This window comes from Chiloscyllium punctatum, chromosome 48, assembly GCF_047496795.1.
Source record: "Chiloscyllium punctatum isolate Juve2018m chromosome 48, sChiPun1.3, whole genome shotgun sequence".
Classification (NCBI taxonomy): domain Eukaryota; kingdom Metazoa; phylum Chordata; class Chondrichthyes; order Orectolobiformes; family Hemiscylliidae; genus Chiloscyllium; species Chiloscyllium punctatum.
Window position 1 is genome coordinate 43,286,194 of NC_092786.1, and position 24,729 is coordinate 43,310,922.

General features: G+C 40.8%; 1 protein-coding gene across 1 annotated transcript in view; it reads left to right on the top strand.

Annotated features, from left to right (window-relative positions):
* Positions 1-24,729, top strand: part of myo5c (myosin VC) — a 94,749-nt gene that overhangs the window by 46,086 nt on the left and 23,934 nt on the right. Inside the window, exons 15-26 of the mRNA XM_072565074.1 lie at positions 2,041-2,175; positions 2,276-2,373; positions 2,501-2,587; positions 2,667-2,778; positions 3,330-3,541; positions 4,706-4,871; positions 7,788-7,934; positions 9,508-9,672; positions 9,793-9,886; positions 14,307-14,370; positions 16,937-17,117; positions 21,815-21,908. Coding sequence (XP_072421175.1) covers positions 2,041-2,175; positions 2,276-2,373; positions 2,501-2,587; positions 2,667-2,778; positions 3,330-3,541; positions 4,706-4,871; positions 7,788-7,934; positions 9,508-9,672; positions 9,793-9,886; positions 14,307-14,370; positions 16,937-17,117; positions 21,815-21,908 — 1,555 coding nt within the window. The remainder of the gene's footprint in view (positions 1-2,040; positions 2,176-2,275; positions 2,374-2,500; positions 2,588-2,666; positions 2,779-3,329; positions 3,542-4,705; positions 4,872-7,787; positions 7,935-9,507; positions 9,673-9,792; positions 9,887-14,306; positions 14,371-16,936; positions 17,118-21,814; positions 21,909-24,729) is intronic.

Sequence of the window (24,729 nt, forward strand, 5' to 3'; positions counted from 1 at the left end):
TTTCTTTTCAAACTGGAGGCCTGTGACCAATGGAGTGCCACAAGGATGAGTGCTGTGTTCATTGCTTTTTGTCATTTATATAAATGGTTTGGACGTGAACATAGGACATACAGTTTGTAAGCTTGCAGGTGACGTCAAAATTGGAGGTGTACCAGACAACAAACAAGATTACCTCAGAGTACCATGGGATCTTGATCAGATGGGCCAATGGGCCTAGGAATGTAAGATGGAATTTAACTTTGATAAATGCGAGGTGCTGCATTTTGGGAAAGCAAATCTTTGCAGGACTTATACACTTAATGGTAAGGTCCTAGGGAGTGTTGCTGAACAAAGAAACCTTGGAGTGCAGGTTCATAGCTCCTTGAAAGTGGAGTTGCAGGTAGATAGGACAGTGAAGGCGGCGTTTGGTATGCTTTCCTTTATTGGTCAGAGTATTGAATACAGGAGTTGGGAGGTCATGTTGCGGCTGTACAGGACATTGGTTAGGCCACTTTTGGAATGCAACGAATTCTGGTCTGTCCCCTATAGGAAGGATATTCTGAAACTGGAGGGTTTGAACTCTCGGGAGGCTGAATAGGTTGAGGGGTGACCTTATAGAGGCTTTTAAAATCATAAGGAGCATGGATAGGGTAAATAGACAAGGTCTTTTCCCTGGGATGGGGGAGTCTAGAACTAAAGGTCATAGATTTAGGGTGAGAGTGGAAAGATTTTAAAAGGGACGTAAGGGGCAACTTTTTTATGCAGAGGGTGGTGTGTGTATGGAATGAGCTGCTAGTCGAAGTGGTGGAGGATGGTACAATCACAACATTTAAAAGCCATCTGGATGGGTATATGAATACGAAGGGTTTTGAGCTATATGGGGCGGGTGCTAGCAAATGGGACTAGATTAGGTTGGGATACCTGGTCGGTATGGACGAGTTGGACGAAAGGGTCTGTTTCCTGCAGCTGGTATTCCCTTTGCCCTAGCCTTTTCTCCTGAATTAAAATTGGAAGGAAGATGTCTCTGAGAGTTTAAAGGAGAGAGGCCCCCATTTACACACATGGGTTTTTGAGCAAACGACAAAAAAACCTGAACGTTTTTTTTAAAATTCACTTATGAGACAGGGGCATTGCTGCTGCCAGCATTTATTGTCCAGCCTTACTTACCCTGCAGAAGGTGGTGTTGGTGAGCTGCTTTCTTGAACTGCTGCAGTCCATATGCTGTGTGTAAACCCACAATGCCATTAGGGAGGGAATTCCAGGATTTTGTTCCAACAACGTAATTATTATTGTGTGACTTCTTGCATAATTTATTCTGCGAAGCATGTACACGTTTTGGGAATGAGAAATTTAATGTATGACGGTGAGCTACAATCTCCAGTGATTTATGGAGGTAGTAGTTCTTGCCAGATGCTGTAGCAGCCATGTGAATGGTATAGCACTCCTATATGATGGATCCATGAATCATCGAGATCCAGTTTTAATCACAATGCAAAGACCTGCATGGTTAACATACATAGTTCAGTGATGAGGGATCATACAGACAAATTGTCTCTGTGCCCCACCCTTTGTAGTCCATTGGTAAAATCTGTATTTCTGCAGACAAAACAGAAATGTGATTTCTGGGTCCATGATAAATTAGCACTTGGACAGCACAAGAGCAATAAGCTTAGCCAAATTCTACCAAATAAACCAAGTTGAGTTGCTTGGGTTTGAACAGCTATCCAATTGGTCTTACGTGAGTGTGTACTGGACACTGAGCAAGCACAGAACCAAACAGGAGTCCGAAAGCTTCCTGGTATTTAATTGTGCTTGAACAATGACCACTCCTGGAAAGACAAATAGTGCCCGTGAAACCTCAGCCAGTAAAAGAGTGGAATAAGCCAGGTTGACAAATCAGTGCTGATGGAAAATGTGGCTTGCCAAAATCTGGAAAAAGAACTTTTTAGGTAAAAGATCTAGAATGGAGCACAAATTAAACTGCCAAACATGATTTGGAAAACATAAATGCATTTCATTAAATCTAGCCTTTGCTTTTTTTTTCTCTTTTTACCTGCACAGTTGAGTCTCCTAGCTGATTTCTTTCAAGAAAATGAACAGTCTACAGGGAGCTTGAAGTCAAATATTAAAGTCAGGCCGGCAAGACCAGGGTTTAAATCCTTCAACAAACAGCACCGGACAACTGTCGGTAGTAAGGTATAATTAGGCAGTGTCCTTCTTGTTTAATGCTGAGGGGCTTTAACATTGTTGTGAAACAATGCATTTCTAACTCTGCTTTGTGGGTGTTAAATTATAGTTCCGTAATTCTCTGCATCTACTAATGGACACCCTCAATGCTACAACACCTCACTACGTGCGTTGCATTAAGCCGAATGATTTGAAGCTGCAGTTTGAGTAAGTGTGTTGCTGCATCTTTCCAACTTCCCATATGGAAATGTTTACCTTTTTGTTACAAAATTGAGAAGAAAATCCATTAATAACTTGAATTTCAAAGTGCTACATTGTAAGCTTCTGTTTTTAGGTATGATTCAAAGAGAGTTGTTCAACAGCTCAGAGCCTGTGGTGTTCTGGAAACTATTCGGATCAGTGCACAGAGTTATCCTTCCAGGTGAACCTAAACTTCCTGTAGTTCTTTGATCATCTGCCTGAAAAAGCATAAATATCAATTCTCAGCTTAATATTCTCAGGTGGACGTACTTTGAGTTTTTCAGTCGCTACCGCATTCTGATGTCACAACAAGACCTTGCATTAGATGATAAAAAACAGATCTGCAAAGAAGTCTTAAAGCATTTAATTCAGGTTAGTAAGTTAAGGCTATAGCTAAGTTGCAGTTGTCTAACTCAATTGTTGTCAGTTGTTAAAAATCACACATCTCCAAATCAATTGTTGTAGTTTGCTTTAGCCAAAACATATTTTCTTTTACATCAGCTTATCAAAATTCTGACAATTGATACATTGAAATTAATCAATAATGCTGTCATGGTTACTTTCTACATTATTTCTGTACAAGAAAATTACTGTGAATGCGAAGACTTAAGGTAAACTACATGATAATTAACCTTACTTTAGTTGCATAATTAATAACACACATCTTTTAAGAGTAATACAGTGAAATAACGTGTCTATGATTTGGATAGCCTATGCAACCAAAATATCATGAAATAAACTTATGAAAGTTACATGTCATACAAAAGTTAACTATTGTTATTGTAGCTAGCTGCCACTGACTCATATATTTTATCTCTATATCCAAACATTAACAAAAGTTGTGCACTGTGAGTTCAGTGGTCCCTCAGTGCTTTTCTGAGCAAGCAAATAAATACTATCCCTTTCATCATTCCCTCCCTCAGGATCCAAACCAATACCAGTTTGGTAAAACCAAGATTTTCTTTCGCGCGGGGCAAGTGGCATATTTGGAAAAACTGCGTGCAGATAAACTGAGAGCTGCTTCAGTCACTATACAGAAGAATCTGCGATGCTGGATTCAGCGGAAAAAGTTCCTAAAAATGAAACGTGCTGCTATCATCATTCAGCAGTATGTTCGTGGGGAACGTGCTGTACGGTAAGAGTTCTTGTCACACTGCTGCAATTTATGAGCGTGCTTTGAAATAACAAAGAAATCCCATATGCGGGAAAGGCTTAATCAATGTAGTGAAACCACGGTATGCCCTTTTAAAAGTAATTTCATGGAAGTGGGTGTCATTGTCAAGGCAGTCTTTGTTGCCCAACCCCAATTGCCCTTGAACTGAATTGTACTCCAGACTGTTTCAGAGAGCATTTAAGAGGCAACTACATTGCTGTGGATCTGGAGTCACATGTAGGCCAGACCATGTAAAGGTAGCAAATTTCCTTCCCTAAAGGGCATTGATTGGTCAGATAGATTTTTGAGTTAATAGCTGATAGCTCTCATCTCCATGTTTTATTAAGTGAATTTAAATGCCACCAGCTATTGTGGTGGGATTAGAACCTGGGCTCCCAGACTGGTTCTCTGGATTACTGGACCAATGACATTATCACTACACAACCATGTATTTGTGTTCATGTAACACATTTCACACCCTCAGGATGTTCCAAAGTGCTTTACAAGCAGTTAACTAGATTTGAAATCAAAGGCTGGCCATTACATGCTCCCAATGGGCGTGCATTCAGTTAAAAAGGGATGAGGGGTATGTAAATTAAGCTAAGTAGCCAACCCACTACTGGCATTCCCTCTACTTTTCGTCTGCACAGACCTCTAAGGTCCATGTGTGGCAATGACTTCCAGATGGTTTTTCACATTGCATTGGATTTTATAGAGTCAGAGTCATACAGCATAGAAACAGATCCTTCAGTCCATGCCAAACATAATGCCAAACTCAACTAGTGCCACCTGCCTGCTCCTGGCCCATATCCCTCCATTACCTTATAAATAAAATGCATTCCACATGTTACATGCTCTGCAGAATAATTACAAGTGTTTAATGTGTAATTAATTTGAATGTATAACAGGAAAAGGACACATTTTGTCATGCATTTGTCAGGATAATTCAAAGGGCAATCGAGCATTTATTCTAAATGAAAGGGTTGGTTGGCAACTTGACTCTGATTGGTAGACGTTTTGCCATGGAGAATGCACCAATTAATGATGTTTGATGGTTAATAACTAAAGAATGTGCCTTTTTTTTCAGCAATATTTAAGTTAAGCATTACCAAATGACTATTGATGCATGTATGATTTTATTTTAAGACGTGTATTGAATGCAGCTATTTTAAAACAATCCTGGGCTGCAGTAATAATCCAAAAACACTGGCGGCGATTTTCAGTGTCTCGTCATTACCGCCTCATTCTCAAGGCTATCATCAAAGTTCAGTCTTTCACCCGAGGCTGGTTAGCAAGAAGGCAATATAAAAAGGTAAGCTGTAAATCCACAAAAAAGGTGCAGACTATGGATATGTCAACTGTAGATTAAGAGAATATGGAAGCATTATCACTGTCTCAAAGGCTAAACACATTTTAACTTAATTACAGATGAACAAACTAACAAAAAATTGGAAAATCTGTAACTGCAGACACTAATTACAGAAGTGGAGAATTCATTTATTCATTCATGGGATGAGTGCGTCTCTAGCTAGGTCAGTATTTACTGCCCATCCCTAAATTGCTCAGAGGGCAGTTAAGAGTCAATCACATTGCTGTGGGTCTGGAGTCACATGTAGGCCAGACCAGGTAAGGATGGCAGTTTCCTTCCCAAAAGGACATCTAGTTTTTCCTGACAATTGGCAATGGATTCATGGTCACCATTAGACTCTTAATTCCCAGATATTTACTGAATTCAAGTTCCACCATCTGCTGTGGCAGGATTTGAACCCAGATCCCCAAGACATTACCTCTGGGTCTCTGGATTAACAGTCTAGCGATTAAATCAACTAGGCAGAAGTGGGTACTGCAGATGCTGGAGATCAGAGCTGAAAAATGTGTTGCTGGAAAAGCGCAGCAGGTCAGGCAGCATCCAAGGAGCAGGAGAATCGACGTTTCGGGCATAAGCCTTTCTTCATTCCCGAAACATTGATTCTCCTGCTCCTCAGATGCTGCCTGACCTGCTGCGCTTTTCCAGCGACACATTTTTCAGCTCTGATCTCCAGCATCTGCAGTCCTCACTTTCTCCCTGCTGGAGATCAGAGTCAAGATTAGAGCGGTGCTGGAAAAGCACAGCAGGTCAGTCAGCATCTGAGGAGCAGGGCTTCCTGTTGAAGGGCTTTTGCCCAGAATGTCAATTTTTCCTGCTTCTCTGATGCTGCCTGACCTGTGCTTTTCCAGCACCACTCTAATCTTGATAATACCAACAGGCCATTGTCTCCCCAGTATTCTTTCAGTATGTAAAAATACACAAACAATTAGCAAAGAAGATCACTGTCTAAGATGCTAATGGGGGAAGAAAACCAGGGAGAAGCAATAGACAATCAGTATATTAACTGAATACTTCCTCTAGTATCCACTGGACAAGCAAGCCCTCCCCAAATAGTGATAACCCAAGGGGACTTGATGCCTTCAACATAAATGTGTTTTAACAGTCAGGGACAAGAACAATTCTGGGATATGTCAGCAAATTCCATTAAATCTCTGCTAGATTGTAGACAGGGTGAAATAATGCCTGTGTCCAAAAAGGGTGACAAGATAGACACAGGTAACCATGGATAGTCAGCATCATTTGTGAAAGCCGAATAAGCAGCGCGCATTGGAAAGGAAGGGCAGGATGTTCTCTGTCCGCCTCTGAATAACCCCACCATGGTCACCAGGGGGTTAGAAGCTTGAGGAACATGGGGAACAGTCAGCAGTGGGTTTTTTTGTCCCCCTGAATTGACCTGAGGGTACACTTCTCATCCTATGAAATTCTAACAGGAATAAATAGGGTCAAAGCAGGATGGATTTTCCTGATGATTCTGCAGTCCAGAACCACGGGTTGCAGTCTATGTACTGGGGTGGGCCATTTCGGATTGAGACAAGGGGACATTTCTTCACCCAGGGAATGGTGAGCCTCAAGGAGTCTCTGCCACGGAAAGTTGAGGCCAAAACATTGAATGTTTTCAAAAAGATGTTAATATTGCTCTTGGGGCTAAAGGGATTGAAGGGTGTGGGGGGGAAGTGGGAAATGGGTACTAAGTTGGTTCAACTCAGCCACAATCGTACTGAATGACAGAGCAGGTTTGAAGGGCTGAATGGCGTACACCTCCTCCTAGATCCTATGTTTCTAACTAAGGATGTTAAACTTCCAATTGGGCATAAAGAGAGCAGATGAAGCCTAGTCTAGACCGGTGGAACACTCTGCATTTGGAAGATAAGTTGAGCACCTGATGTACTCCATTGATGATGAATAGTGGAGGCTGTGGTTAATAGGGCATTGATAGACTCATTGCTGAAGACATCCAGCAATTAACAAAATCAATAGGACATGGAACTATAGTCAAAATGTGAGAGGACAAGTCATAGAAAAACATGCTTAATCTTTATAATGTTGTGCTCAAAGAATGCCTTTAATAATACAATGTGGAGGTGCTGGTGTTGGATTGTGGTGCACAACGTTAAAAATCACACAACACCAGGTTATGTCTAACAGGTTTATTTAGAAGTACTAGCTTTCGGAGCACTGCTACTTCATCAGGTAACTAGTGGGACAGGATCATAAGACATAAAATTAATAGCACAAGATCATGGTGTTGTGATTTTTAACTTTTAATAATATGTGCAATCCCAGAGGAATGCTGCTCAAGCTCTAGAGAAAACAGCAATCACAGAATTGTTGAAACACTGAAGAGACTTGAATTATTGTAGCCCTGTAAATAAATGACTGTGATGTTTTGAAAGCACAAGTGATGGTAAATAGTTTACAAAAATCTAAATTTAGAAGATTAGTTCAACCAAGCTGTGTTAGTTGTGTAGGTAAATTTTAGATTGATTCAAATAGGGAACACATCAAAAGGGTTTCTGGTTTGCAAATGAAGTACAATGGATTGAGAAAGGTTCTACATCTATATCTGTCTGAATTGTATTCACACTAAAAGCTAATGCAAAGGAAGAGCTTGCATTTATACAATGTATTGGGACAATCTAAAATGCTCAGAGATGAGCTACTTTCTGACTGAGACATGGGCAATTACAGCAAGTTATGTTTTTGAAACAGTATTCATAAATATCAATGATATATGAGTGCTGTTTAGTTAATTATTTACCCCAAGTAACCAATTGAATGTTTTATCACTTTGGATACAGGAAGACAGAATCTTAAATCTGAGAGACACCTACCTTTTAATTGATTCAATATTTCTTGTAGATGCTGCAAGATCAGAAAGCCTTAGTAATTCAAAAGCACGTCCGTGCTTGGTTGGTAAGACGCAGATATCAAAGTATACGGCGTTTCGTTTTGAACATCCAGCTCTCATTTCGTGTTAAACAACTCCACAAGAAACTGGATGAGCAGGTGGGTCATATATCTGTCTGAAAATTGCTGCACGTTTTTAGAATATGTTTAAAATTTAAATGCATAAAATCTCAGACATTAATTACATGTTTAGCCTACTATTACTTTGACAAATTCTCACAACACTTTTGAAAATTCTTCTAAATAAATGAAGAAAGAATATAAATTACAATCCAGTGCTTGTCTTTCATGTTTAGTAATGTTCAGAAAACTTAGTTCAACTAAGCAAACTTTAACAACCGATGTACATAAGCTTACGTCCACTGGCATCCTCAAACATTTGCAGTGTGCACGGAGTTACAAGTATTGAAACTTATTTTGGCAATGCTTGCAAAAATGGCATGTTGTAGGCAACTCAATAGCAATTAATCATGATCTACTGTAACCTTCTAGCGAAAGGCAAACTTTGTTCTTCTTCTGCGATGATCTGCAAAATATAATGACATGCTAAAATAAAAAACTTACTAAGGGGTATAACTCAGTCATGTGGAAGACTGATGAGTTTCTAGCAAACAGTAACAAGATGGCAGAGTGGATGTGTAACTGATAAATGATATTCAAGGTTGAGGTGGTGCATTTTGGTAGACAGAATGAGGAGACTGCCCATTCTTTAAAAACTAAGTGTCTAAATGCAGTAGAAGTGGAAATTGACTTGAATGATAGATTCACAAATCATTAAGAAATGCAAAGAGGTACTGATGTCAACTAATTTTACCTTCTGGTTAGCAAGTCCATAAAATAGGCACAGTATTGCGGACAGACCTGTTCACTGATTAGCAAGTCAACTTTAGCCGTATTATTTTGGAAACAATTTAAATATAATGGGTGGAATCTTGGAATGACCCAGAGCTGAGGTTGGTGTGGGTGAGATCATTTAGTGAAGCGGGAAATGGTGGGTTGATATGCTGCTCCTTTTTCCCCTCCTCCACCCCTGCCCATCGTGGAATGGCCTATGGATGGGCATCTTGCCTTGCTCGGCAAAAGTGAGGACTGCAGATGCTGGAAACCAGAGTTTAGATCAGAGTGGTGCTGGAAAAGCACAGCCGGTCAGGCAGAATCAGAGGAGCAGGAAAATCGACGTTTTGGGCAAAAGCCCTTCATCAGGAATGAAGGCCGAAACATAGATTTGTTTTTCCCGCTCCTCGGATGCTGCCTGGCCTGCTGTGCTTTTCCAGCACCACTCTGATCTTGCCTTGCTGCCAATTGAGTGCCTTACAACCGAGTGTTGTACCCACAGTAACCACTGTCATTGCAGTGGAGCACTCATTAGTAGAGCTGCTGGTCTCTGCTGACTTGCAGCTCTCAATGGGTTGGACTTTAACCTTTTGTGTCTTTGACCCTGAGGAATGTCAAAGGTCTAATTGGCCCATTGCCTCCCTGACTCTTGACTACCAGCCAAAACCCCCTTCAGCTCCACAAGATATTTCTCAAACTATTTTGATTTCATTCTTGTCCAAAATGGTGCACTGAATATATTGGATGATTTTTAAACTTTCAAAAAAAAATGTAGAACAGAGAGAGACAAATGTCCAGTTTTAATTGTATCTAATCTGGGTTTATCTTCCTTTATCAGAGCAAAGAGAACAAGGGGTTGTTGGAACGGTTGACACATCTGTCTACAATTCACTCAGCTGATCTCAACAAATATCAAAAACTTGAGGAGGAGCTGCAGAAAGCAGTGACACAAAAGCAGTTCATTGAGGAACAAGTAAAGAAATCCAAGGGCCAAACTGAGCAGGTATTTCTGTTTGTAGGACCCCCAAGCCAATCTACACTCATATCATTTTGGAGGGGAAGCAGGAATTGGACCTTTCAGATGTTCTACTTTACTCATTTCTCCAATTTGCAATTCATGCAGACGCTGTCAGAGTTTAGAAAGCAAACATTATCTCTACAAGCACAAAACCAGAAACTGGAGAAGCAACATCAGGAACAGACGCAAGAATTGAAAGGTGTGTCTGCTACTTTTAGAAAATGTATTTTTGAGGTATTATCATTTACGCTTTTACTATTACAATTTGTTAATTGTTGTTTAAGAATATTAAGAAAACATGAATGGAGTAAACTGACAAAACAGTCAGAAGTAAAATGACAATATCCTTTATTTATTCAGTGAGCTATTTATGATCTGGAATACATTGCCTGAAATGGGGATGGAAACAGATTTAATAACCTACAACAGAGCATTCAATAAATAGTCAATGGGAGACATTTGCAGAGCCATGGACAACCCACAGAAGAGTGGGATTGATCGTTTTTACTGTCAACACACACACGATGGCTTGAATGGCCATTTTCATTATTGTATTATCTACAATGACTACTTATGCAATCCACCTAATTGTGGGTTGTTACTGCTACCTTTTGCATAACTCCTGAGGGCTTCCTTTATCTGATTAACCCAAAATCCTCAAAGGTAGCACAGAAAAAAATCTTCAATATATATTCAGCCCCACATTTTCACCAGTTATTCTAACAGAGTCAAGTACAACTTTGAAACAGACCAGATATTCTAATCAAGTCCCATTTGCCAGCACCCGGCCCATATCCCTTCCTATTCATATACACATCCAGATGCCTCTTAAATGTTGCAATTGTACCAGCCTCCACCACATCCTCTGGCAGCTTATCACACACACACCACCCTCTGCGTGAAAACGTTGCCCCTTGGGTCTCTTTTATATCTTTCCCCTCTCACCCGAAATCTATGCCCTCTAGTCCTGGATCTCTCCACCCCAGGGAAAAGACTTTGTCTATTTATCCTATCCTGCCCCTGATGATTTTATAAACCTCTAAGGTCACCTGATGCTCCAAGGAAAACAGCCCCAGCCTGTTCAGCCTGTCCCTATAGCTCAAATCCTCCAACCCTGGCAACATCTTTGTAAATCTTTTCTGAACCCTTTCAAGTTTCACAACATCCTTCCAATAGGAAGGAGACCAGAATTGTACATAATATTCCAAAAGTGGTCTAACCAATGTCCTGTACAGCTACAACATGACCTCCCAACTCCTCGACTTAATGCTCTGACCAATAAAGGAAATCATACCAAACATCATCTTCACTATCCCATCTACCTGCAACTCTACTTTCAAGGAGCTATGAACCTACACTTAAAGGTCTCTTTGTTCAGCAACCCTCCCTGGGACCTTACCATTAAATGTATATTTCCTGCCCTGATTGGCTTTTCCAAAATGCAGCACCTCGCATTTATCTCAGAATTATACAGCTTAAAAACAAACCCTTCCTGCCTGTGCATGGCCCATATCCTTCCAAACATTTCTTATTCATCTACTTACTTAAATGTTTTTTAAACATTGTAACAGTATCCACATCCATCGCTTTCTCTGGGAGCTCATTCCTTCCGAGAATCATTCTCTGTGTAAAATTATTGACCCTCATGACTTTTTAAAATCTTTCTCTTCTCACCTTAAAAACATGCCCCCCCCCCAACCCAATCTTAAAATTCCTCAGCTTAGGGAAAAGATACCTGCCATTCACCTTTATCTAAACCCCTCATGATTTTATAAACCTCGATAAGGTCACCCCTCAATCTCCCACACTCCAGTGGAAAAAGGTCCAAGCCTATCCAGCCTCTCCTTTTTAACTCTCATTCTCCATTCCAGATAACTTCTGGATAAAACTCTTCTGAACTCTCTCCAGCTTAATAATAACCTTCCTTTAACAGAGTGACCAGAACTGGACACAGTACTCCAAAGTATTTGGTTATCTTGTTTTATATGAATCCTTATAATTCCCAATTTCATTTTTAAATATCTTATTTAAAGAAGACAATTCATTGGCATCAACTACTTGATTCTGCTTTGTGCATTTATGATGCATTTGATAGGGGAAAATTTACATTTTTAAACATTCAAACAATGTCATAGCAATGCAATAATGGTAATGCTGCACCTCTGGAAATATTTCCATATCAGTGTACTATCTTTCAGGGATATTACCAGATGTAGAATATTCTCACTGACTAATATGTTTGCGTGGATATTAGTGAAAGACTAAGGTTCTTAATGCTGACACATAGAAGATGGAAGAATTCTGGAAGGACGTTGTGAAACTTGAAAAGGTTCAGAAAAGATTTACAAGGATGTTGCCAGGGTTGGAGGATTTGAGCTATAGGGAGAGATTTGAATAGGCTGGGGCTGTTTTTCCTGGAGTGTCGGAGGCTGAGGGGTGACCTTATAGAGGTTTATAAAATAATGAGGGGCACAGATAGGGTAAATAGACAAGGTCTTTTCCCTGGGGTGAGGGAGTTGAGAAGTAGAGGGCACAGGTTTAGGATGGGAGGGGAAAGATATAAAAGAGACCTGAGGGGCAACGTTTTCACGCAGAGGGTGTGGAATGAATGCCAGAGGAAGTGGTGGAGGCTGGTACAATTGCATCTGGATGGGTGTATGAATAGGAAGGGTTTGGAGGAATATGGGCCAGGTGCTGGCAGGTGGGACTAGATTGGGCTGGGATATCTGGTCAGCATGGACGGGTTAGACCGAAGGGTCTGTTTCCGTGCATCTTTATGACTCTAAGACAATGTAAGGAAATTGGTTTAGGAAAGGATCATTTGGCATTTGTGAATCATTGCATTCATCTGTCACTCACAAACATCATCATATTTTTCAACCTTGCTGACCATGTTTCTGAAATTAGTAATCTATTTTGTGTTTCTGAGCTTAGTCATCTCTCACTTAATCGGAAGAACCACACTGAAAATTAAGATGTCATGAAACAACGACTTGAATTTTTACCAAATGTAAATTTGCAAGAAACTGTGCAGATGTGTTATCAAACAAAGACTTTTCATCATACGTGCCACATATTAGGAGAGGTGACCATAAGTTTGTTCAAAGTAATCATAAGGAGCATCATAAAGGAGGGAAAAGAAGCAGAACATTTAGGGAGAGTATTCTGGAGCTTAGCAGAAGAGTAGCCATTAGAATGGAGCAAATACAATCAGATGTGCAAAAGAGGTCAGAATTGGAGAAGTGCAAATATCTCCAAGACTTGGAATGTTAGACAGATGAGGAGGGAGGCCATACAGGAATTAAACAATAGTTGTGAGAGTTTTATGCTGGCGGTGCCATCAGACAGGGAACCAATATAGATTATAAGGCACAAAAAATAGTGAGGTACTGGCAGCAGAATTTTGGATGAAGTAGAGTTTATGAATGGTGAAAGATGGGAAGCTGGTCAGGAGAGGGTTGGAATAGCAAAGTCTTGGGGTAACCAAAGGCCAGGTTAGAGGAGTCAGAGAGGAGAGTTGTTGTCAAGGTGGGAATAGGTTGATGGAATAAAATTACTTAGTGCATTGCTCGTGTGTTGAGTAAGTGTTTGTTTTGCTTTTATTATACTACTAGCAAGAATCGATCCCTCTAAACTTTTCTTTGTTATTTGACTATTTTCTTTGTTATTTCATTGCACAGTACCTGTTTGTGATTTTATGCAGAGCCAGGCAGGTTCATTGTCTTAAACAGGGGTGACTTGCCTGTCATGTGTGCTACCTTTGCAGTTGATAGGCAGATTAGAGAGAATTTAATAAAAGGAAAATACTGCAGTGGCTAGAAATCTGAAATAAAAAGTTCTGGAGAAACTCAGCAGATCTGGCAGTATCAGTGGAAAGACCAGCGGAGTCATATTGGATTCAAAAATGGCGTTATGATTAGATTGGATTACTTAGTGTGGAAACAGGCCCTTTGGCCCAACAAGTCCACACTGACCCGCCGAAACGCAACCCACCCAGACACATTCCCCTACGCCTAACACTATGGGCAATTTAGCATGGCCAAATCGCCTAACCTGCACATGTTTGGACTATGGGAGGAAACTGGAGCACCCGGAGGAAACCCACGCAGACACTGGGTGAATGTGTAAACTCCACACAGTCAGTCGCCTGAGGCAGGAATTGAACCCGGGTCTCTGGCGCTGTGAGGCAGTAGTGCTAACCACTGTGCCGTTAACTATTAATAATTTCTCTGGCCATTTCTTGCTCCTTTTTTTTTTAATCTTTCCATCTGCACAAACTCTCTGCTTGCATTTTACCATAATGGAAGGAGTGGACCTCTGATGCGACAAACCCCTCGGTTATGAAACCAAACCCCTTGATGGCACTTGAATCCACAATGTTCACATTCAAGGGACAGAACTCGGCCAGATCAACACAATATTTTTGGTGTAGGTATTAAATAACAAAGGAAACGGAGGTGATTCTTTCACTAGTCTGTTCTGAGCCTCAAAGCTGCTGAAACTGAATTGTAAAACCGGAAGATTCGAACTGTAAGAAGACAGCAATGTTTGCAGAAGTCTAGAGTCTTTTTGGATATGTCCTGTAACATAACTGCTTACTTAATTTTGTTTGTTCACAGAAAAAATGAATGCAATAACACGCCAGCATCTCGGTGATTTAGGAAGGGAAGAACAGCAGAGAAGGTGAGAAACCACATGTATCTTCTCTTGTTTTGGAGGTTTACTCTTCTTCTCCAAAAAAAATTTCTGCATGAAATAGATTAAGCGTGGAAAAGATAAGCTGAACAAGGACTCCATAACTTTGGCTTAAGCATGTAAAATTATAGTGCACACTTCCATTTTTGATATTTACCAATTACAACAAACTATTGGCAGTTCTCTCACTCCTGAACTGAATATGACTAAGTGGAATTTAACCACAGCGGCCTCTTCTGGAACACTGTGTCCAGTTCTGGTCGCACAGTTATAGGAAGAATATTATCAAGCTGGAGAGGGTTCAGAAGAGATTTACCAGGATGATGCCAGGTATGGAAGGTTTGAGTTATAAAGAAAGGCTGGGACTTTTTCACTGGAGCGTAGGTTGAGAGGTGACCTGATAGAAGTTTATAAAATAATGAGAGGTATAGATAGAGTTGATGGTAGTTGTCTTTTCCCTAAGATGGGGAATTTCCAAGACCAGGGACCTGTTTTTAAGGTGAGAGGAGAGAGATTTAAAAAAGACATAAGAGGCTTTGTTTTTACACAGAGGGTAGTTCGAGTATGGAATGAATTTCCTGAGGAAGTGGTGGATGTGGGCATAATTACAACATTTAAAAGACATTTGGATAGATACGTGAATGGGAAAGGTTTGGAGGGATATGGGCCAAGAGCAGGCAGGTGGGACGAGTTTAGTTTGGGATTATGTTCGGCATGGACTAGTTGGACCAAAGGACCTGTTTCTGTGCTATATGACTCTATGACTTTGTGTAGGAGATGGAAAGATTATGTTGAAATTACTGGATTAGTCATGTAGAAGTCTGGATTAATGCTGTAGACACATGCTTCCAATTCCTCAACCCATCCAGGAGAATTTAACTTCAACTAATTAACAATGATCTTGAAAATAAAGCCTGTCTCGTTCATCAATGCCCTTCAAGTGAGAGAATCTACCATCCTTAGCTGGTCTGGCCTACATGTGCCTCCAGACCAAAAACAATGAGCTTGAGGTTTATCTGGTCTCTGAAGTGGCCTGGCAAACCACACAATTGTAGGTAATTCACCAGCACCTGTCCTAGGCAACTAAGGACAGCCAATAAATGGCACCATGGCAGGTGAAGATCATTTCCCAAGTCTGAATTTTAAAAAGACATACAGGCATATATGTTTGTCCATATTTTAACAAATTGCTGCATTGTTTGTGAAAGAAGCTGCCAGCCAATTTTATTCCTGATTCTCATAACGTTTGAGTGCTGAGCAGACCTCCTTAGAAAACCTGAGCTGTGAATGTCCTAAAGGACTATTAAGAATTTCTTGGAACTGGTTAGATGTCAGGAACAACCAGGTTCTACAAATCACCTGGGCCCCCATATTAAATTTTCGTCACGGTGAATGTTTAAGCTGTAGCAGGTGTTACGATTCCTGGGAAGGAAATGACTGAATATGCTTTCCTGGGCAGCATGGTGGCACTGTGGTTAGCACTGCTGCCTCACAGCACCAGGGATCCGGGTTCAAGTCCCACCACGGGCTCTGTTGATGGAGTTTGTACATTCTCTCCGTGTCTGCGTGGGTTTCCTCCCACAATCCAAAGATATGCAGGTTAGGGGAATTGGCCATACTAAATTGCCCGTAGTGTTAGGTGCGTTAGTCAGGGGTGAATGTAGGGGAATGGGTCTGGGTGGGTTACTCTTCGGAGAGTCGGTGTGGACTTGTTGGGCCGAAGGGCCTGTTTCCATACTGTAGGGAATCTAAACTGTGAATTTTCTTTATCCTCCATTTTATCTTCACATCTGAAGCCAAGCAGCCATTTAGAAGACAGTGCTCTTGAAAAGCTTTACGGTGCCTATAAAACCACAAAGGCAGCAACTTTCATTTGTATAGTGGCTTGGAAACAAACAGTTCCAGGATGAAGTTTCATTATTGTTCTTGATCACAATATTCCAGGCAGCTGCTGCCATACTGTAGGGAGTGCTGGATGTACTGTCTTTTTAGGTTAGATTTTAGCTGGATGCAAAAGAATTTATGGTACATCATAGAATCACTACATTGAGGAGAGAGGCCATTCAGCCCATCAGGTCCACACAGACAGTGGCCTAAGGCTGGAATCGAGTCCAGGTCCCTTATGCTCTGAGGCAGCAGTTCTAACCACTGAGTCACCATGCCACCCCTTTGTAAGGTTAACTTCCACTGTAACCTCAAGCCAGGTGGGAATTGAACCCACACTGTTGGCATCACTCTAAGTTGCAAACCTGCCATCTAGTCAACTAAGCTAACCCCCTGATGTCCTGGCCAACAATGTATCCCTCAACCAACATCACAAAAAGCAGATATTGTCTGCTTAGCATCACATTGTAGTTTGTGGAATTTGCTGCATGCAAATTGGTGGCCACTTTTTCTTCATTACTAAACATTTCAGTTGTAAGTCATTGATGATGGAGCACTCTGAAATGTGTGGTGGGCATGAAAAATGCTCCGTAAATGCAAGTTTACCTTCCTTCACCGTCAACACAGTTTTGATACCAATCAATGATTTTCTTGCTCTCGTCCTTTCCAGAACATTGGAAAATAATTTTCAGACTCAGAAAGACAATTATGAAAAGCAAATCAAAGCACTGATTGATGAAATCAAACATCTACAAGAGGAAAGAATCCAGTTACAGGAGCAGATTCAGGAGGAGTACCTGATAAATGACGGTCTGCGTAAGGATTTGGCTCAACTGGCTGACGAAGCACTAGTAAGCACGAGAAAACTCTTGGTTTATAACAGTTTGGAAGAGCTTAGCTTTAATTAAATATCAGTTATATAATGGAATAGATTCGGGATAGAATGATCGATAGGGACTTGGGACCGGGCACACACACTCGTACCAATTGGTAGGGTGGTGGTGTCCTTCAATGCTGTATTCAGGGGGTGGTAGAGCTTGTCAGCTGAATCTGTGCCTGTGCCTGGTCTTAGTGTTCTGCTTTTCAGTATATTACAATGCAGAGGTTAAATCCCTCTGTTAATTAAAACCAAACACCCAGAAATGCTCACCTTGCCTCATAATCTGTTAAAACGTGAGTGAGTGACAAACAACTCCTAATTTCCACTGTTTATAGAAATGTAACAATTTAGTTTTTGAACTCTAAGAGTGAACACTAAATGAAAATATTAACAAACTGAACACTCTTTCCCTATTAACATGCTGTTCCAATAACACACTCATTAAATATCACATTAACTTAATCTCAAGTCCACACAGTCTCTGCCTTCTCCACTGCCTTCGATCTTCCATCTGCTGATAAACCTGGGTTTTCATCCTTCTTTTTACTGCTTGTACAGGAAAATATATCTTTTGTTAGAGAGAGTGCCTTCTTATTTCTTTTGAGAACAAGATGCTAGATGGGCAGTTAGCTCTCCAGTTCTACGGCAGCTAGCTCTGACCAATTTTTAAAATGCCTGCATTTTTATACCCTCAACGTTGTTCCCTCTCATTGGTCTGATGTTGGCAATATGATAAATTCAAACTCAATTGGGTTTTAGTACCCTTAGGCATAATTTAAATTAGTTGGTTAAATTTGAATTGTTGTCAAAACAGCAATCAAAACTCAAGTATCCATTTAACAGCCAATTGTTACATGTACCTATTTTGGAACAGCCCATCGCTTAGCTGTTCTGTTCTAGCAGCTGTGGCTGTACTTTAAATTTACTTTAAAAATTCAGAAAACACTTCCACCTTAGAGTGATCATGTAGCTCTTTGATTTTGTAACAAGTAGCGCAAACAAGGCAGCTAAGGTGCTGGCCCTCTGGTTGTTAAATGTTCACTGTCAATACAATACTGGAATGTTGTGAGGACCAGTAGCCTTTGCAGTTTCTAGTGTCTTCAGCCATTCCTCGTTACCATGCAGAGCCAACCAAATTGGATGAAGACTGCTATCCGTGATGCTGAGGATCTCCAGAGGGGTGGCCACTTCCAATGCAGAGAGGAACCTGAGAGCTGACTGGAAAGTCCCAGCCAGTCTCCAATGTTTGTTTGGCTTTAGGTGCCCATAAGCTAGCATCCCACCAACTTAGGGGCTGGCTGTACCCACAACGCAGCCCCATTCTGTGGGAAAATGGTCTAGGGTGTAACAGAGCTGGGGAACTGGTATTGCAGGTGGCAATGCCATATTTAGCAGTGCCTCAAAATTAACTGGTGGTTTCTGCTGACCTGGTGAACCTCAGCCGCAGTGATGATTTGGGGATCAATCTGCCGTGTGCCCATGTGAATGTGAAATGTCAGTGCATTGGATTCCTTGCTGATGGTCACCAATTTGTGTTTCATACACAGATATCCATTTGTTGAATCATACAGCTTTGAGATTCATTAAGCTTTTGTTGTAAATCTACAAACAGTTTCCACCTTCTGAACTATTTTCCTATCCTGAAACCAATCCCTACTGGTGAAAAAACTTGTTTTTTTTTGGAAGAAGTGTTTTAATGTCACTTGTTAAAAATATTCTGAAGTCCACATAGACTGAGAGGACAGAAGAGCATCAACAAACTACTCCTTAATTATATGGCAAACAGAATTGACTTCACTTGCTTTCTTTGATTTATTTTCTGACTGGTCATTCAGGATTGTTTGTTTTCATAAGTCTTGATTTTCTCATTGATTGTTTTCTCATACTGTCCTTGTGTTTGATTTGTACATTTCCTATCTGCCAAGAGATGTAAAGCATGTGATATTTTAGTACCTGCTGATTCCCAAGTAACTGCATGATGCCAGAAATGTTTACCCTAACTCAAAGACAACTGGGGCAAGAAAGTTTCTTCAGGAGCCACTGAAATAACTTCAGAGGGTATCCCATTAGCAAGTTGCCCTTTATTTACTTGGCATTGATCCAGCTCCCTCAGACTCAGCTCTCTGAGTGAGCAGAACCTCTGACACTCCTGTTCTTATCTGTCAGCCAGGGCTCCCTGATTAAACCAGATTAACAGCCCCAATATTCTGAGGTCCTTTGTCATAGTTACTACAACTTTGAGGTATAATTTTAACAAAGAAATTCACTCGGGGATGCAGACATTGCTGCATTGGTGGGGCAATGCCCAGAATGCCAACAAGACAAAAATTACCACCAACAGCTTCCCCAGATTTGTGGTAAACCCTAGACTAAGTTACATGTTGACTATTCCGGCCCCCTCATGGGCTCAATATTCTTAGTCATTGCAGATGCCCACTCAAAGTCACTGGATATGCATAGAGTTCATTCGTTAAACACTGGGCCAGCAATAAAAAGACTGCAAGCATCTTTTGCAGTACACAGACTCCCAGGAGTTGGCCACAAATGATGGGCCATTGTTTACCAGCAGGGAATTTAAGTATTTCCTAAAGTCAAATGGTATTCACCATTTTAAGGACTGCTTAATACCATCCATTATCCAATAGTCTGACAGAACGAACAGTCCAAATTTTGAAGGCAGGCTTAAAGAAACAGCCTACAGCTTCACTAGATATCAAACTGTCCCAGTTCCTGTTTGATTATAGGACCAGTCCTCATGCAACTACAGAGCTAGCTCCAGCAGATGCTAATGGGGAGAAGACCACGCACCAGGTTAAATCTGATCTTCCCAGATCTGGAAGTGGAGGGGGAAACAGCATCAGGAATGTCAATGCTGGACACAAGATTCTGCTAGCTGAGAAAGACTGTTTATTTCAGGGGACGAAGCTTGATGTAGGAACCATGGGAATGGTGCTCCATGGGTAAGAGGCATGGTGGTTGTGAGGTCAGGGCCAGTGATGTATAAAGTTTGGGTAGGTGCAATGGTCCTGAACAAGCATGTGGACCATGTGAAAGCTGCAAACTCACAAATGGTGCAGGAGCAAAATGTGCGCAGCTCCTCGACAACCTTTCCGACTGTTCCAGAACTGGTGGGGTTCTCCTCTTCCATCAGGCATTGAAAATGTCTCAGAATCTGACATGGACATGGTAGATTTCACCACCTTGATGCCTTTCTCACCTGAAGATGAGAATGAAATTCTTCAGAAATGCTCCAGGGGTGCAAGAGGTGAGCTATTGTGCATTACACAAGGTCCATCTTCGAGTCAGAGCTGGAGGAACCTGACTCAGTGCTAAAAACATTCCAGGAGGAGCTGCAAATAAAAGAACTGGCCTATGTCCTTCAACTCAGAGGGGGAGGAATGTAATGATTGCAACCATGTCAAGCTAGGTAAACCTCATAGATTGAGTTCCCTGATTGGGGGTGTTAATCTGGTCCAATCAGGGAGCCCTGGCTGACAGAATAGAACAGGAGTGTCAAGGGTTCTGTTCACTCAGCTGGCTCTGAGGGAGCTGGATCAGCATCAAGGACTCTCCATGTGTAAATAAAGGGTGACTTGGTGTTGGAATACCAGCCTCTGTGGAGTTATTTCAAAGTTATATTGTAGTGGCTGAAGTTTCACAACGTTCTGGAAAACAATCATATCGTTCGCTGGCTGGCAGCTAGATCTTCTGTGTCTGAAAGTCCTTTCATTAGAAATGCAGATTTAAATGATCATTTCTCGCTAATCAATAATCTACTTTCCAATGTCACCTTGCAATTAAGAATGAGACATTGTAGAAGTGAATGATTAAAGATGTCAGGAAGGGCAATGGGACTTCACACTGCGAGCCTCACACAAGCAGCACCAGGAGAACACACTGAATGCAGACACTGCAATCCTGATAGATGAATCATTTCCCTCCTTCAGCTCTAACATCACGCCAATGATGGTGTCCCAGCAGCTCCTGCTGGGCTTTGATTCTGCTCAAATCAGTGTCTCCAAACGATCATACTTCTGTCCTTGGCCAATGAGGATCGATACACCATTCAAGTTTGGTGACCGTCTCCTTCCCGTCTGGACTTCTTGGGAAATAATTCAAAGGAAATCACCTTGTGCAGATCATCACTTCTGTAGTGAAGCCTATGAAAGTGATTGCATGCAAGCCTTTAGAGATATGAGCTATATGTCAAATGTCACGCTCAGTAGCCATCAATCTTGGAATGACAATGTCATTTCTTACAAAAGCAAGGTAGCCTGGTAATTATAACTGGCCCGTTGAACTTCTTTTCTCTGTACATTTTTGATTGATCAAGTTTTCTTTTTCAATTTTGTTCGACATTACCATAATTTGCAACTTAAAACATTGTAGGTATTTTAAACTATGCAAATACTTTATTTAAATATTTCAAATCCACCAATGCTCCAAGATATTATGACACACCTCTGGAACAGTGGAAATTGAATCCTGGCCTTCTGGCTTAGAGATAGGGACACTACCACCGCACCAAAAGAATCCAAATTGCCAGTTGTACACTTTGATTTATGATGATATCAGTAATCTTTGCCGAATTAGCCATCTACATATGACAAGGATTTACTGCTGGAATTACTATAACCTGTGTATAATAGCTCACACAACTTTTCACAGGTAATTCCAAAACTTAAAGGAGACATTGCAACTCTTGAAATGAAGAACCAAGATTTGGATATGTGCCTGCAAAAGCAAAGAAAAGAAATGAGAGGTAAAACTGCCAGGGTCCTCGTGTATTTAAGCTCATTAATACTGGGGAAGAGATTATAACTTGTAGGCACTGGTTTGATTGTATTTAAAACTACATTTATGAGCAATATGAACAGGCCTTTAGAAAATGAAGAACTTTTAAAATGTATTCCTTGTTGTTTCTCCCCCGTGACTTTTGGCTTTTGGCTCTTTATTCCCAGTTCACATTATTCTCTGGATATTAAGGCAACGTGACTCTGTAAATTCACATGAAATCAGTAAATGTAGTGTTGACAGAACTTTGAATTTTGTGATTTTTCAGTTCTATAAGGCTCAGCTAATGAGGGGATTCGTTTGGAGAAAATTTCATCTCAACTTAATGAAATGCCCTGTATTTTCAGTCGTTCAAACAATTTTGGAGATTAACTGCCTTTCCAGAAGAGAGAGCATTTTAATTTTGTTTTGGTGAAACTGTACTAATTTGGGGTAAATTTGTCCTAATACCAGCTAAGGGAACCTCAAGTTTTGTAACTTGGCGTCAGCATCAAGTTTTCCCACTAACTGCAACAACAATAAGATGCAAAGTAATGTTTAGGTTTCAAACTCCAACAATACTCCTCAACTTCAAAACATTAGAACTGTGTGTAGTTCTGGCTGTGTTATTATAGCCAGAATTATCCATTTGCATATGACAAGGATTTACTGTTTGAATTACTATAACCTGTGTATAATAGGTCACACAACTTTTCACAGGTAATTCCTTTTATTATTATAAAAGGAAAGACTTAAAGGAACTGGGGATAGTACAGAGAAGATTTACAGGAATTGTACCTGGAAAGTGCAGGTTTTCATTCTAGGAAAGGATTGATAGGCTGTGTCTCCTTTCTCTTGAAAGCTCAAGATGGATGGGCTCCCTAATACAGTCATAGAGACATAGAGACGTACAGCATGGAAAGAGACCCTTCAGTCCAACTTGTTCATGCCGACCAGATATCCCAACTTGCAAGCACTTGGCCCATATCTCTCTAAACCATTCCTATTCACATACCCAACCAGATGCATTTTAAATATTGTAATTGTACCAGCCTCCACCACTTCCTGTGACAGCTCATTCCATACACACACCACCCTCTGTGTGAAAACGTTGCCCTTTCGGTCCCTTTTAAATCTTTCCTCTCTTGCTTTAAACCCAAGCCCTTTAGCTTAGGACTCCTCCACCCTAAACCTATGCTTTCTAGTTCTGGACTCACCCGATCTAAGTAAAAGACCTTGTCTATATAACCCTATCCATGCCTCGCATGATTTTATAAATCTGTATAAGGTCATCCCTCAGCCCTTCAACCCTCCAGGGAAAACAGCCCCAGCAGAGGACTTCAAGACAGGAAATTCAAAATAGAGTTCCTCAGCCAAGGATTAGTGAGAGTGTAACACTCGTCATAGGGAGTAGGTGAAGTGAATAGTATAGATACATTGAAGAGGGAGAAGGGAATAGATGGTCATGATGAAAGATTTTGATGAAAAACATGGGAGGAGGCTTGACTGGAGCATAAACGGGAACATAAACTAGATGGACTGAATGGTCAGTTTTTATGTCATACATCCTATGTAATCCTTTGTGGAAAATGAATTCTGTTGTTCTTCAGCTTTTCTGCACCATTTCAATGATTTTAGTTTTAAGTGTACTTCTCAAAATGCAAATGGTTTCTGTTTTAGAGTCAAAATAAAAGCTAATCTAACATCAGGGCTTCACAACCATTGGAGAGAGACAATGTGTATTGATAAATTCAAAACAAATCTTGCAGAAGCAATGGGTTTAATTTTGCATTGCTGACATCTAGATGTTTAGTTCAATATTTTTTAAAATACACATATGCATGATGTATCTTCCAAAACAGTGATGTTTGCCACCTCAAAGGCCAAGAGCGGAATATGCTTGGGACCATCACCAGCTACATGTTCGACTCCAAACCATACATCATCTTGAGTTGGAACCACTTTGCCATTCCTTCACTGTCACTGGGTCAAAATCCTGCAACTCCAACTCTCATGCACTGTATGTGTCTCTTACACACTAGGCAGCTCACCCCTTTTCGTAAGGGCATTTAGGTTTGGCAATAAATCCTAGCTGACTCATTAATGCCCACATCCCATGAAGGTTTTTTTTTTAAATTGTTCAATATGTAGATAAATGTCTGGTCTGAAATTATATTTGATGAAAATAACCAGCTTTTAAGTTTGCTTAAGAACCTTAGAAGCATTTTGTCTGGATGAGTGCAGCTCTAGCAAGAGCCAAGAAGCTTGATACCATCCAGAACAAAGCACCCTGCTTGTTTTGGTATCACTTCTTCCACTATCTCTATCACCGATTCTCAGTAGCAGCAGTGTGTACTATCTGCAGAAATTCTCAAAAAAATCCTGAGACAACACCTTCCAGACCCACAGCCACTTTCATCTAGAAGGACGAGGGCAGCAGAACACCGCTTCCTATAGGTTCCCCTCCAAGCCACTCACTGTCCTGACTTGGAAATATATTGCTATTCTGTCAATGTCACTGGGTCAAAATCCTGTAACTCCCTCCCTAACAGCCTTTAAGGATGTACCTAATACTTGTGGCTTGCCCTCATCTTCTCAAGGACAACTAGGGGTGGATGATAAATGCTGGTGCAATCAGCAAAACACCATGAAAGAATTAAAAAGGCCTTGTAAGGATCAATGGGATATACATACTGTACCAACTCATTGTTTCAGTTGATTGGTCCATTTGAACCATTAGGAAGAATTTGCCAGTGTTTTACTGATGTTGTCCTCTTGCTACTTAAAATGCATACGGAAGACTTAAGGAG